Source organism: Ptychodera flava, chromosome 11 (genome assembly GCF_041260155.1).
Source record: "Ptychodera flava strain L36383 chromosome 11, AS_Pfla_20210202, whole genome shotgun sequence".
NCBI lineage: Eukaryota > Metazoa > Hemichordata > Enteropneusta > Ptychoderidae > Ptychodera > Ptychodera flava.
The window spans coordinates 22,542,006-22,555,932 of NC_091938.1; the positions used below are offsets into that span (position 1 = coordinate 22,542,006).

A 13,927-nucleotide genomic window follows, 5' to 3' on the forward strand; every position below is an offset into this window, starting at 1 on the left:
TGAATGTACAAAGGTCTGGATTATTTAAGGATTTAATGTGCTCTGTGTTACTTTGATGTAATGTGCTAGATGTAACCTGGATCATAAAAGCTTGGGTTTTTGTGATGCATGTATGAGTCAAACACAAATTCACAAACAAGTGTGGTGATGAAATTTATCGTTTAAAACTTAAAAGAAGCTGATAAAGTAATCTTTCTTTTAATTAATGTTTGTAATTACACTAATCCATAAAATCAATTTAGTTTTGATAACATCGGTAGATTGCTGTTCTTGTTAGTTTCTACCCCAATGAGAACAATATCGTTGTCATGCATAGTCAGCACTGCATGACGTCAGTGCTTTGAGTAGCAAACTCAGGACTTGGGCAGTTCCCCTACCTTTGAACTCTTTATCCGATGTGATAATGCAAAATAACACTTAAAATGGACAATTGACCATAAATAAATCAGCTAACCGCTAAACTTCTCTTTGCTAGGGCTAAAAATTCAGGTTTGTTTTTAATTTTTGGATGATGCCAACTTGACTTGCATATTTTTTGAATTTGAAGTTAGGGTAGTATGCTCCTCGAAAGTGAAAGACGTAAACTTTTGGTCAAACTTTCGTCAATGAAGCTTTCGACCATTCTCTTACCAAAATGAAAATAAAAGGCAAGGGTCACCGTAAAAAAATTTGTACCAGAGAGACAAATTACCTGAGATTTCTCTATATTTGAAATTCAAAATGGCCGCCATCACTGGGTTAACTCTATGGGGAAAATAGAATTGTCGATTTTCGAAAAAACTAAGACGGTTTTCTGACACCGAGAGCTTTAAAATGAACCCCCGCAAGTGGTAGATCACTGAGAAAAGAATTGGGAAAGTTTGAGAGTCTGAATATGTGTCCCCGAGGAGCGTTCTACCTTAACAGATATGACGTGTCCATCTGAAGTTGTTCAGTGTGATGTCTCAGTAAAGCGGTGTACTAGTTGGTCCAAGTCAACTATGGGGTTACCTTTGTCAGTCTGGATCGTCTCACACCTTTATTAACTTGGCTAGCATAGCCAAAGTCAGACAAGTCGACCTACTTTGAATCATTCGCCAAATTTACATGTGGAACAACGTTACATGGGATGAGATGATCCAATGAGTTTCAGAAACACTCAGCGCTTCGTCGCTTACGTCTCCACTATTACACTATCACTGTCATGGTGAAAATGTGTTTCTACTATCGAACAAAGTAGTGGCGTTTCAAGATTTTATTCTGAACCGCCAAACTGATAGGCATTGAGTTGAATCAGGGACGAAACTAGGCTGCGCTTCAATACACAATCGTATCCATGTGTACGTGACGATGTTGCAACAGGTAATGGGAGACGTATTATGTAGGAGGGAAGATAAGTTTCGATACATATCGATTTTTCATTAGTTTTCTGTATGTTGAGTAATATGGTGCCAATTTGTTTGAAGCCGCTAGGAGGGTAACATTCAAAGAGGCAATTCATGTTTTTCACTCAATATTTAATGCTCTTTGATTCGCGTGGTTAACTTCTATAGTTGAGGGGCCCGTTTTAGCATGGGTATACATCACCACATAATATTTAGCCACAGCCAGCGTGATCTCTTGCCGAATCAGAGTGACGCAGCGATGTACTTAACCGTACTTGGCCTGAGAATGGCTTGACCTACTTAGAAATTGTCTGTTTATTTATTTAGTTAATCTCCCAGTGAATATTTTCCTTGCCACAACAACACGGCTGCAGTTTTTCCGGCGAATTCGCCCTGCAAATTTCTTATTTTCACAATTTTGACCACCTCTTCAAAGCTGTTAAACTTTTATATAATCCACGTACTTTTGAAGCAGAGAATGCTCTTGTTGTTTTATTACAACGAGAATACATATTGTTAAAATCTGGTTATGTTTGTTTCTGCCCCCACTAAAACCCAAGTTATTAAATTCCTTGTAGTGCGTCCTCCCTCTCTTAGGTTCATAGAGGTTTTCATAAAAAAACCCACATTGTATTCATCTAGAACTTTACCGCCGCCTAACTGTTCTGCCTTTACAAAAAAGCCTTGCATGCTTGCATCGTAATGTAAATTATAGAGGAGACAAAGAGGTTTCTGCTTTGAATCTTGAATAGGCACTCATAGTACATCCATGGATACAGCACATCCAATCACATGTAAAAGTTGAGTGTGTAAAATTGTGTGCGTGTTTTCTGAATCGCTTACCCACCTATACCTTTCTGTGGAACAACATTTTTCGCCGATCTTACATGTAATAGTTAGACTTCGTTTTGAAATAATCCATTTTCTTTGCCGTATTCGATTCCAAAATTAAATTGTCTGAATTCAAAAATTGCTTATTCGCCTGTGAGACAAAATAGATATAATACATAACTGATCTTCTCACCCACTAAAACTTTGCTCGGGTTTGCATGAACTGTGAACTTTGACACAGATGATGTTAACCTTTGGGTCAAATCCTAATACCCACAAGTCCTTTGTGTAGCTACTTAGGCGAAGCAAACGTGAAAAATACCGGGATGGCGACTCCTACAAAATGCACGGGCGACGAGATCGTCGAAAACGTTAAGGAATTCTACGGCAAAACGATCAGTTCTCGTGACGACTTCAAAGCTCTGGTACCCTGTCCACGATCGTCGAAAACACCGAAGAGAATCACCAAGCTGATCGGCCAGATTCATGATGACGTGATATCAAAGTAGGTTGACGATGTGTATTGAATAGCTATATAGTGTATAGCGAAGACTACCAGGGGGGAGGGGGGGGGGATTGCAGAGCGGGGCTACGAAACCCCGTGTTCATTTTCTATTTACGGACTGGTCGTCGCATTGTCGATTCAATTCAATGGTATATGTTGTGTTGCAAGTGGGAACTGGCGCCATAGCTTTGCCGTTTGTGTTGAAGTGGTCCCAAACGAGCGAGTATTTTGACCTCAAAGTGAGGTCACTAAGCCCTCAATCGACTGAATCGGTTTTGGCAGAGGAAACTTTCCGCTCAGTAGTCTACCAAATCAGTGTTGAAACACGACGTACAAGAACTGCTATATGCCCACCAATGACCCCTCCCAGCCCTCGACCCCTCGACCCCTCCCGAATACAAATCGTTAACACACAGACAGTGACACACGTTCAAAAACCTGGGTTTACCGAGTCATTTATCGTTCTCATTCGATTCACAAAACGATTATTAAAAACGAATTAAAATAAAGAACACTTTGAATATATATTATTTAAGGCTGCGTCCAATATACCCATAAAGTAATATTTGTTTTTAATTTCGCCTTTATTTAATCAAATTTTCACCGTGATGACTCAGCAAAAACTAATTTCAGTGAAACTCAACACACATGAGTGTTTGTTGGTTGTTATAAGCATTTCGAGAGAGATGTGAACCAGTTCAAAATCTTTGCAATAGTTGCTACGCATTGTTTTTCCACACACAGATACTATGGTTGTGGATTATGTATTCCGAGCTGTGTGGAAGGCTGCAATGTCCTTGACCTAGGGAGTGGTGCCGGTAGGGACTGTTTCATAGTAAGCAAGTTAGTGGGTCCTTCTGGTCGTGTTACCGGAATTGACATCACTGAGGAACAGGTAACTGTTACGTTTGTGTTCTATATATATATATATATATATATATATATATATATATATATATATATATATATATGTTTATTAATCGCGTATCGCTCATATATTATATGGATATGAAAGCTTTTATGCGATGCATTCATTCAGATAATATACATGGTTTGCGTATAATTTAGATATAGGCCTATGCAGATTCATACATACATACATACATACATACATACATACATACATACATACATACATACATACATACATACATACATACAAAAATCAGTCCATTCATTCATCCATCTATCCATCCGTACATCAATCCATCCCTCCACTCACCCATCCATTCATCCGTCCATCCATCCATCCATCCATCCATCCATCCATTCTTCCATCCATACATATACCTACGTTCATAAAGTCGAAGCGTCCATGTCCATGCCATGATGCTAACTAAATGATCTTTTATTACTTTTATTACTTGGAGATTTCATTCGCCAATCAGTACAAGGATTATCACCGGGAAAAGTTTGGACTGAAGGAAAACAATGTTGACTTTGTTCTCGGTTACATGGAGAAACTAGCCGAAGCAGGGATCGACAGCGATTCAAAAGATATTATCATGTAAGTGCTAATGCATGTCACGAAAACGCGGATAAAAGTTTTGTAAAGGTCGTGTAATTGTCAAATCAACATTCTGTTAACAACATCACACGCTGTATAGCATAATTATTATAGATTAAAACTGAAAATTATTTTCTCTCCAAAACCACTACGTCATCGTCGACTCTGTCTGCCCTGTAAACGTTATTCAAGCTCGTTTATAAAAGAATAAGCTGTTTGAAATATTCCCTCGTGGATTGCAATTACAGTCGATTAAAATTTGACTATTGGTTGATGCTATTTTTCGCTATTATATTGGTTGATGCTATTTTTACTTTTGTTGAACGCTCCAGAATGTAGTCTGTGCAGTAGAGCTGAACTCGTTTCTGCTGTGTACTGCCTGGTTCAGTGAAATGTTGAATACCACTAACTCCTCTGTATCGCTGTCAGCCAACTCAAACTTGTATGTACGTGTCATACTTACACGTACATACTTATCATTCAAAAAGTTGAATCAAATCGATTATCCCTGACTTCACCTTTGCTTTGACGCATCACCACACAGATCCAATTGCGTGGTGTCTCTGACGGCCGATAAGCCCGCTGTGCTCAGAGAAGGCTATCGCGCCCTCAAAACCGGCGGCGAGATTTACTTCAGTGACCAATACGCTGATCGCCCTATGCCGGAAAAAGTGAAGAAGTCAAACGACAAAGTGCTGTGGGGTAGGTACACTTTCTATGCATGTTTTCCATTTTTATCCATTCAGATAAGTTCAAAGCCTACATGTATGTAACAAACTCGATATAATCTGAACATTTCCCGTCCAAAAGGTGGGAATAGTGTTGGAGGTCATCGTTCCATGCACAGATATCCAGGCGATAACTGTCGTCGAATGATATAACTGCTTGGACACAGCGCTGCTGCTTTTTTCCCTTTGCGTTGTATCAGTTCGACAGGTAAATGCATCGTGTATTGAAGGGTATCTCATTAACGCACTCCTTTAATTTCTCACCAAGGTGAGTGTCTTTTGGGGGCTTTGTACTGGAAAGAGCTGATTGACATTGCGGAAGAAGTTGGGTTCAGTACACCGCGCCTCGTGGATGCATCGGCCATATCGATCAGCGAAGAATACCAAAAGGTTTTCGGTAAGTTCGCACACTAGTGAAATTTGAGAATATTTTTACCAGTCTCTCTCAAATTCAAGAATAAAAATTGGGGTCACCGTGCAAATTTTGATACTTGAGAAACAAATTACTAAAGATCATTTACTGAGATTTGAAATTCAAAATGGCCGCCATCCCTGGGTTAACTCTATGGGGAAATATAAAAATTTTCGATTTTCGAAAAACTAACACAGTGAAAAGTTTTCTTGCACCAAGAGCTTTATAATGAACCCCCACAAGTGGTATATCAGAAAAGAATTGTAAAACTTTGGGAGTTCGATTATCTGTTCCCGAGGCGCTTTAAAGCCTGAGAAACATTTCAAATCAACGGAGACTTTTAATCCCTGACAAAGGAATCAAATACTGAAATAATACTTTTTGTCATGTGTGTGAAATAATACTTTTTGTCATGTGTGTTAATGTGCAGTATTAAACTATGGTCTAATCTCCTCTATGTTCAGAAGGAACACAATTTGCTTCGGCCACCTACCGGCTGTTCAAACTTCCCGAAGATCGGAGTTCGGAAACAGTCGCCAGGTATCGTGGCACTATAACCGACAACTCAGACCAACTCACGTTCGACGAGAACAACACATTCAAGGTAACAGCACAAAATGAAATACAGGAACTTCGACCCTGATCAGGCAAAAACAACTAATATTTGTACAACTTGCCCCAGAAAATTTGAGATAAGATATTTGCAAATTTGACAGCTCGTCAAGTCGTCAGTTTTTCAAAAGTCATACAGCCTGTAGCAAACGATTGGTCTTTGCTCCTTATACCACTATCTCGTTCTCTTTCCACAGACAGGACAGTTTGTGAAAGTCGACGCTGAGTTGGCCACAATACTGCGGTCGTCACGTTACGCCAGCCATTTCGACTTTGATTGCGATTCCGATCTTGCGGAGAGTGCCAGTCAGGTAAGTCAGGTCGTTACGCCCCCCTTCCGTATATAAATATTCTATATCAAAACGGCCAAGTTCAAGAAGGTAATTAGTTAATATACAGTTCATTTATCGCGGTTTTATTTCCTTACTACGAAATGTCAAATGACAGGCGGGTATATTGAACTCAATCATGAAGAGTGTGATGATCAGATGATCACTAAGCACATAAGAGAGTCACTCGACGGAATGCTCCATTCAGAAAGGTGTGTAGGGTCCTGTCTGTAAAGAAACATATAGAAGATTAGTAGATTTGCACTGTGTCAGCTGATAATGTGCCGTCGTAGTGTTTACTGTTCGGTCTGTACGGACCGGGATGGCCAGGGACAAAATACTTCCTTTCTCCTACAAACCAAATCTGTGCGGCCGATAAATATACCTTTAAGCGTCGTTTTATTTGTTACAGCTATTTGTTTAATTAAAACTATATTATGCCATAACAGCGTCTGTCTTACATTTTTATTTCACGATCGTCTCTTTCTACAGCCGAATGATCCAAACCCGTTCGCCATTCTGACCAAGTCCACTTGCTCAAAATGAGAGCTTCATGCACGAGAGAAGACATTGAGAAGGATAATTCGGAGAATATGGCAGGATCATACAATCAAAATCGTATATTATGTTATACGAATTCTCATTTCGATGAGGAAAAGGACATTGATACTTTAATGTATTTCACCACTTTTCAAATTTCAATGGCTGATTAATCCTGATGTCCACTGTCTGAGTTTAATACTCACAAGCAATGACGGATGCCAAGGGAATGGTGATCAGTCGGCGTAATAGATAAGATATAAAAATAATCACCGGTAACATGTTAAGCGTTCTCCAGGTTGAAATGTGAATGTATGCTCCGTAATCGGACATCAAGTGAGTCAACGATACAGAAATAAAAGCAAATACAGCGCATATAGTGGTTTATAGTAGATTGCCTATTTTCATGTTCATGAGTTGGAGCATCAACCCAATCTTTTTGGCACAAAGTTACACAATTTTTACTCTTACTAGCTTTAAAATCAAGGAGCAATATATCCAAATCTGACAAAATTACTCATGGTAGCCCATTATATTCTTAATCATAATAATATTTACGACGCTTACATTGTGAGCTGATAAATGGCGGTATGTGTATGGTATCGAGCTCAGCTCGAGCGTTGTCGGGAATCGTCGGATTATCAACGGTCAGATAGGAGCATCATTCATCATCATCATCATCATCATCATCATCATCATCATCATTTATTTATTTATTTAGTATCTATTTATTTATAACGCGTATATATCCACTGATTAAAGTGATCAAAGAGGCCGCATAAAAAGTTAAAACGGCTATTTAAAAATGCAAAAGACACGAGTAAAATTAGAAGTGTTCACAGCCACAAGAATTATTTTAAGATCAACCAATATAAAGTTTTGCTCATAAACTCCTCCGATAAACTTGCACCACCCCACCAAAGAAGTACGGAAAAGGTTAACTAAAAGTCAATTTGAAATTAAGGTTTGATTTAAAATGTGAGAGATTGGGGAGCGCCGAACTTAAAGTGGATGGTTTTTCCAAAGGAAGGATCCCCATATTTCTCAGTACGTGACCTATTTTACAATTTAAACTGATCAGCAGATCTCAAATTACTATTTGGATCATACAAAGAAATTATGTCACATAGGTAGTTTAGAGCAATGGAATGAGTGCATTTGTAAGTGACAATTAAAATCTCAAGCATGCGCTGAGAAACTGGTAAGCAGTGAAACTGATAAAGGAACGGAGCGAAATGTGAAGCAGGTTATAGAAGGAGTGGCAATTCCAGCAGCAATATTCTGAATACGTTGAATACGATTAAGTATTTGGGAAGTCCTAATAAAAGAGGGTTACATGAATCAATATGAGATGTAATAAATGCGTGGATTAATTGTTCGTGCCAGATTTAGAAAGATACTTCGGAATATGTGTAAATTCGACGTAAATGGAAAATGACTGAATGGCAGATCTGACCAACATGAGGCTTCCTTGTGAGGCAAGAGTCAAGCGTGGCTCCGAGGCTTTTGGCCAGGAAGTGAAGAGGAGTCAAAGTATCACCAACTCTAATTTCTCTGATCTCTTCCTCGGATTGGTCACCGTAAACTTCAAAAAGGTAACGAATTGAGTTCTCCCATCATGCATTTAAGCATAGGAAATTTTACGACGTCCAGGATATAACCTATAATGTCTCAATTCATAATTCCAGATTTCTAGCTGTCCTTCTAGCCTTGTCGGTGTTAAAACACATGTACAGAGAGGAATAGTCGGCATAACAACTATACAGACATCCATGATTTGATACTAATTCCCCTCAGTGAGGCGTGTCATAATAAAAAGTATGGGACCCATAACTGATCCTTGGGGTACCCCAGTATAAAGGGGATAGAATAATGATTTTGTAGAATTAACAACAACACATGGAGTGCAATTCGAAAGATAAGATTAAAACCAGCTGAAGGCATCATCTGAAATACTAAGACGATCCCTCAGACGATTTCGTGAAATAGTTTGATTCACGATGTCAAAAGCCACAGAAAGACATCACGTTTTGCATCCAGAACTAAAAACATGTCCTTTATAAAAAAGCAGTTTCTTTACTATGCCCAGATTTACAAGCAGATTGTAATGGATCATTAAATGAATAGCTAACAATATGATTTGTCAACCTACAAGCAACAATGCGTTCCCATACCTTCGATAAAAATGACAAATTTAACACAAGGCGAAAATATTTGAGAATATTATGGTCCAAGGATGGTTTCTTGAGAAAAGGCTTCACAACGACAGCGTTGTGAAGGGAATCACTAAAGATGTAATGTAATGTAATGTAATGTAATGTAATGTAATGTAATGTAATGTAATGTAATGTAATGTAATGTAATGTAATGTAATGTAATGTAATGTAATGTAAGGTAATGTAAGGTAAGGTAACTTGCATGAGATCTGCTTCAAGATCTTTGTAGGCATTGGGTCCAAGCAACAGGTAAACGAAGGCGATGAACGAGTGACATTTTCAACCCACAATATAAATGTGTCAAATCGACACCCTGGCTTCGAGACGTACATCGGTGAAGAATACCGATATAGATTTACCTGTAATGGTACCGCAGTGGTGTGATGTCAGATGCACACGTGGAAACTTTGGCTGTTTCAATAAGAAATGTCTTTGCTGACGATACACGCAGCTGTTTCGCACTTGGAATGCTATACCACGGCTACAGACCCACTACAAGTTGAGATGATGGAATCGGTATCAATGGGAACCAGAACCACTCGCCCCATATGTCTTTATCTCATGCCAAAATGACGACAGCTTATAACTTTTGATTTATTGCTGTCGCCACTGAATCCGACAAGGTACATGGCCATATACAGGAAGATTGACAGCAGTTCACGGGACAAGTCTCACCTGTTCACGAATGGCCGACCCAGCTCGGAACAGATATCTTCCAGTGTTGTGCACAGAGTATATTTTACCCTAAATTTGTTGAAGTGAATTAGTAGTGATGTCATTAACCCATGCTATCGTCCTTGACAATTGATGTAGATCTACTTCTAGCAACATATTCTCTATATAAAGTTCACTTCAATATAACACAAATGTTTTTACATATTTTAACATAGTTGGCAAAATGTATGTGTGTGTGTATTATGTATGTCTTCTTGCATCATGCCTGTCCGTTTGTCTGTCCGTTTGTCTGTCTATGTATGTACGTTTGTCTGTATGTACACGTACTAACTTCAATGACTGAATGATTTTCCATTGCTTGCCGTGCTCTGTTCATGTCTATGACGTCAAAGGGCCAATGACTAACAGCCACGTTTCTCATTGTGTCGTAATCTCGTCTATGTCATTAATACCTGCACAAAGATGCCTTGGCTGTTATATAGTCGTTAGTGTTCGGGTGTTCCGACGGATTAACTTTTACCATCAAAAATTAAACGATTCTCAGCTACTGGAAAGCATGGCAGTCGGTGCTACAGGTGGTTGGTCTGAGTATGTATAGCCTTTCTCGTGCGCATGATTTTATAGACGTCCGCTGATCATTAGATGAAATGACGAACATGATAGTATAATCTTGGCGAGGGGGAACAATAGACCTATTCACGTTCGCGGAAAACTGCATTCACAAATACTGGATATGGTGAGGGATTCGCCAGTGAAATCGTAATTTGCTTTTGATCCTCTTCAACATTTCAAATCCCACCTCTATATAATAAAAATAGTTCAAATCAACCTGACTACTATTTAGCCGAACATATATTAAGCCAACAATATTTAACTAAAAGTTTGAATTTTTTTGCGTATTTTTCCTCTTTGTATCAACACCAAGCTCGTGTTTTACATCCTATCACAAACTTTTCATTGACTTCTTATCAGCAGGTTTGTGTCATATCCGCCCTTGAGATTTTACGGTTTAAGAATCTATTTTGAGCCTTTCTATACATTTTGTGTGACAATTTTATGGACTTGCAGTGTCAAGTTTTCTTTTGAGTTTTACGAGCAATTTCCCTCATTTCCGCTACAGTATTTTTATAAAAAAAATAGGGAACCAAAGTATTTTCCCCAAACCCTGTACCCAGTACAAACTTGTCTAATCCCTCTCCACCACCCCGAGAACTTTCGAAACCGCTTTAAACCCCAACAATCCCTAGTATTTTTGAATGCAGTCTGAGAGGAGTGCTTGATTTTGGCGCCGTTGTACAGTCCATCATTCGTGCATGATTCTTTCGAACGTCTTGGGCGACGTACGAATTTATCCAAATACGCGTCACTTTCCTCAACAAATTTCCCACTTTCTGAAAATAGTTTAGTGGGTGATTCTCAGTTTATAAAACTTTGCTTAAGTCTTAACTGATAATCTTTCGTTGTAAATAATTAAGTTTTCAGAAAAAAATTGTGTATGTTTCCGGTTTTCCGGTTGTCTTTTCTTGAAAGGCCCATTACAATTCTAAAGACTTATTTTCAAGGATCGATGATTTGAGCTTTGAATCGACAATGAAAGTAAACTGGTTTTCGCACAACTATGACGATACTGTATTTATTGTTGTACGGTGGTCAAAAAACAGCCATCTAAGCAATGTGAACGTATATATATATATATATATATATATATATATATATATATATATATATATATATATATATATATATATATATATATTATCAATAGGACGTTAGCAGCTGATCCCCTGTGGAGAGTGGAGTGGGATGATATAGAAAACTTGATTGATACACACTACCACACCCAGTTGTTTGGTCCGAACGTATTTTAATGAACTTGTGACACAACGTTTCGCTCCAAAACTGGAGCTTCTTCAGGTGTACTGTATAACGGAAAATACAAAAATCATACTGATAAATAAATGCTGTACATTAAAAAACATTGCTCTACAAAACTTTAAACTGTGGAATTGTTTGACAAAGTCGATCGATTGGAAATGATATGTGATTGTGAGATAAAAGTCTTCACCTTGCATATTCACCTGCATATCCACACGCCAGATTCCAACCTTGGGCGTCGGACTGCAAGGTGAGTACATTCTGGAAAGTACATCAAAAGTTATGGCTGTGGAGTTTTCATTGTGACTGCAATTAAGAGTGCAGAGATGAACCATGGGGTACATATGAGAAATTCCTCCATGTGAAGAGAGCTTGATGCCTAAAGTATTAATTGTTCGAATCATAGACCCTCCGTTTTGGAGGGTCTATGTACGAACCAAGGACTAAATGTAGGGCGGTCGACAATCTTCGTCTGAGACACTTTACGCAGAAGTTATAAATCATCGCAATTTATTGATCTGATTTTCATTAGTGTTTGTAAGTGTGGGTCAGTCATGTAGATCTGTAAAAAGTTATGACTTTCAGAATTTTTAAGTACTTTCTTGTGTGTTGATTCGGATCCGAAACTGACATTTCACTTGACAGATCAATTTGTATTTCCGAAAACTTCAAAGTTTATCACGGTTGTGAAACACATCAGTATCCACTCAATTCTTAACTCAATTCTTAACAACATTGTTACCCGTACTCACGAAGCCCCTCGTTATCTTCTGGACAACGTACTCATGTTTTATTACAAACCAATTGGAAAGAGAACACTCAATTTGTTTGCAGACTTGATGATAGTGGAAAACAAGTCGTTATTTGCGTGTGCGCAATGTACCGGGTTCCGGCAACTGAAAACGATAAGAGAGGCCCGATCTCTGAAGCTCTCTTCATGAGAACCGGCAACTGTAGCACTCAGATATTGAGAACTTAGGTCGAGTACCTAGGTCGAATAGCTTGTGTAGATTGATGAATACAATTATAGTCGCACGGAAATTACCCTTGCCAGTTAACCGATAACTTTTACGAGCAGTCACTAACTGGACCAAATTGTCCAGATGTGGCGAGAGTTGGGTGGGGTTGTGTGATTCGGCGCAGACTTTTGACGGAACGGCAAGTCATACTTTCTCGGGCGACTTTCCAGACACTTCGATAATTTTGTAAACTAGTTGCCAGTCACCATCAAGTCCTCTTTTGTCTGCTGAGCGTTTCATATTGTTTGGGGCTTCCTAGCTTTTTAGACATATGAGAATAGAAAGAAATTCTGATACAGTGTTTCGTTAAATTACAGAATGTAAAAGTGCATGACGTCACCTCACTGAATTATTTTTTATTGTTCTGATAACGAAATAACACTGATAAAATAACCCTCGCAGATGGTTATGTCCCCTGACACAGATACAGTCGCCGAGCGTAGCACATCAAATTATTGTGGGAAATTTTATCACCCTATGCACACGTCACATACGCATATCAGAAAACAAACGATAAACTTTGACAAAGGCCAAATCACCAGCTTTGCGAATCATAAAACCGAATGCTCTACATTTATGTATAGATGCTGGAAGGATAATTCTATATTATATTCACTTATTCATTCTTCATGTTCATTATATACTTGTCTATTAATTTATATATATATATATACATTTATTTTAATTACTATTATCTAGTTAATTAATTAATTAATTCATTCATTCATTTTATTTATTTATTTATTTATTTATTTAATCACAGCTATGATTATCAGGAAACACATAAGAAGGGAAGTAAAAGTGATTTGAAGTATATAATTCAAACTACCCAAATGACAATAACTATTTTATGTTTCAAGATGCAAAAACGCTGGGCAGCTGTCTTCAAAATGTTTTATTTTGGCAGTTTTTGTACAAAAAGCATGTGACTTAACGGAGGTCTGTCACACGGCAGATTTCAACTCAACCGCACACTCGTTTCCAGCCTCGCCGTGGCTGCAACTTCTTGCGTACGTGTATTTTCCGGTATTTTTATCGCAAAAAAAATCGGTTCCCTGAACTACTCAAAAATCTTGCAGAAATGCTGAGCGTGTCCGACTTTCCAACACAGCCTGTATGTGAGGAATGTTGAATATTATTGCCGCCAAATGAATTGTGGTCCGGACTAGAATTCAATTGTCACCAATAACATTTGCATTTTTACACGCAATGGGTTTGCAATGCTTACATGTATAGTTAGTGTTTCTACATACTCACGAAAGACGAATGACAACGTGATCGTGTTCACTTACAACAATAATACCAGAAACAATA

At 38.3% G+C, this 13,927-nt stretch overlaps 1 protein-coding gene across 1 annotated transcript; it reads left to right on the forward strand.

Moving 5' to 3' along the window:
• Window positions 1-2,443: 2,443 nt before the first annotated feature.
• Window positions 2,444-7,344, forward strand: LOC139143837 (arsenite methyltransferase-like). The gene is made up of 8 exons (XM_070714418.1): window positions 2,444-2,700; window positions 3,445-3,595; window positions 4,071-4,207; window positions 4,752-4,909; window positions 5,204-5,332; window positions 5,812-5,951; window positions 6,157-6,270; window positions 6,781-7,344. Exons 1-8 carry the CDS (start codon window positions 2,522-2,524, stop codon window positions 6,832-6,834), a joined length of 1,062 nt encoding a protein of 353 aa, XP_070570519.1. The 5' UTR covers window positions 2,444-2,521; the 3' UTR covers window positions 6,835-7,344.
• Window positions 7,345-13,927: the final 6,583 nt, after the last annotated feature.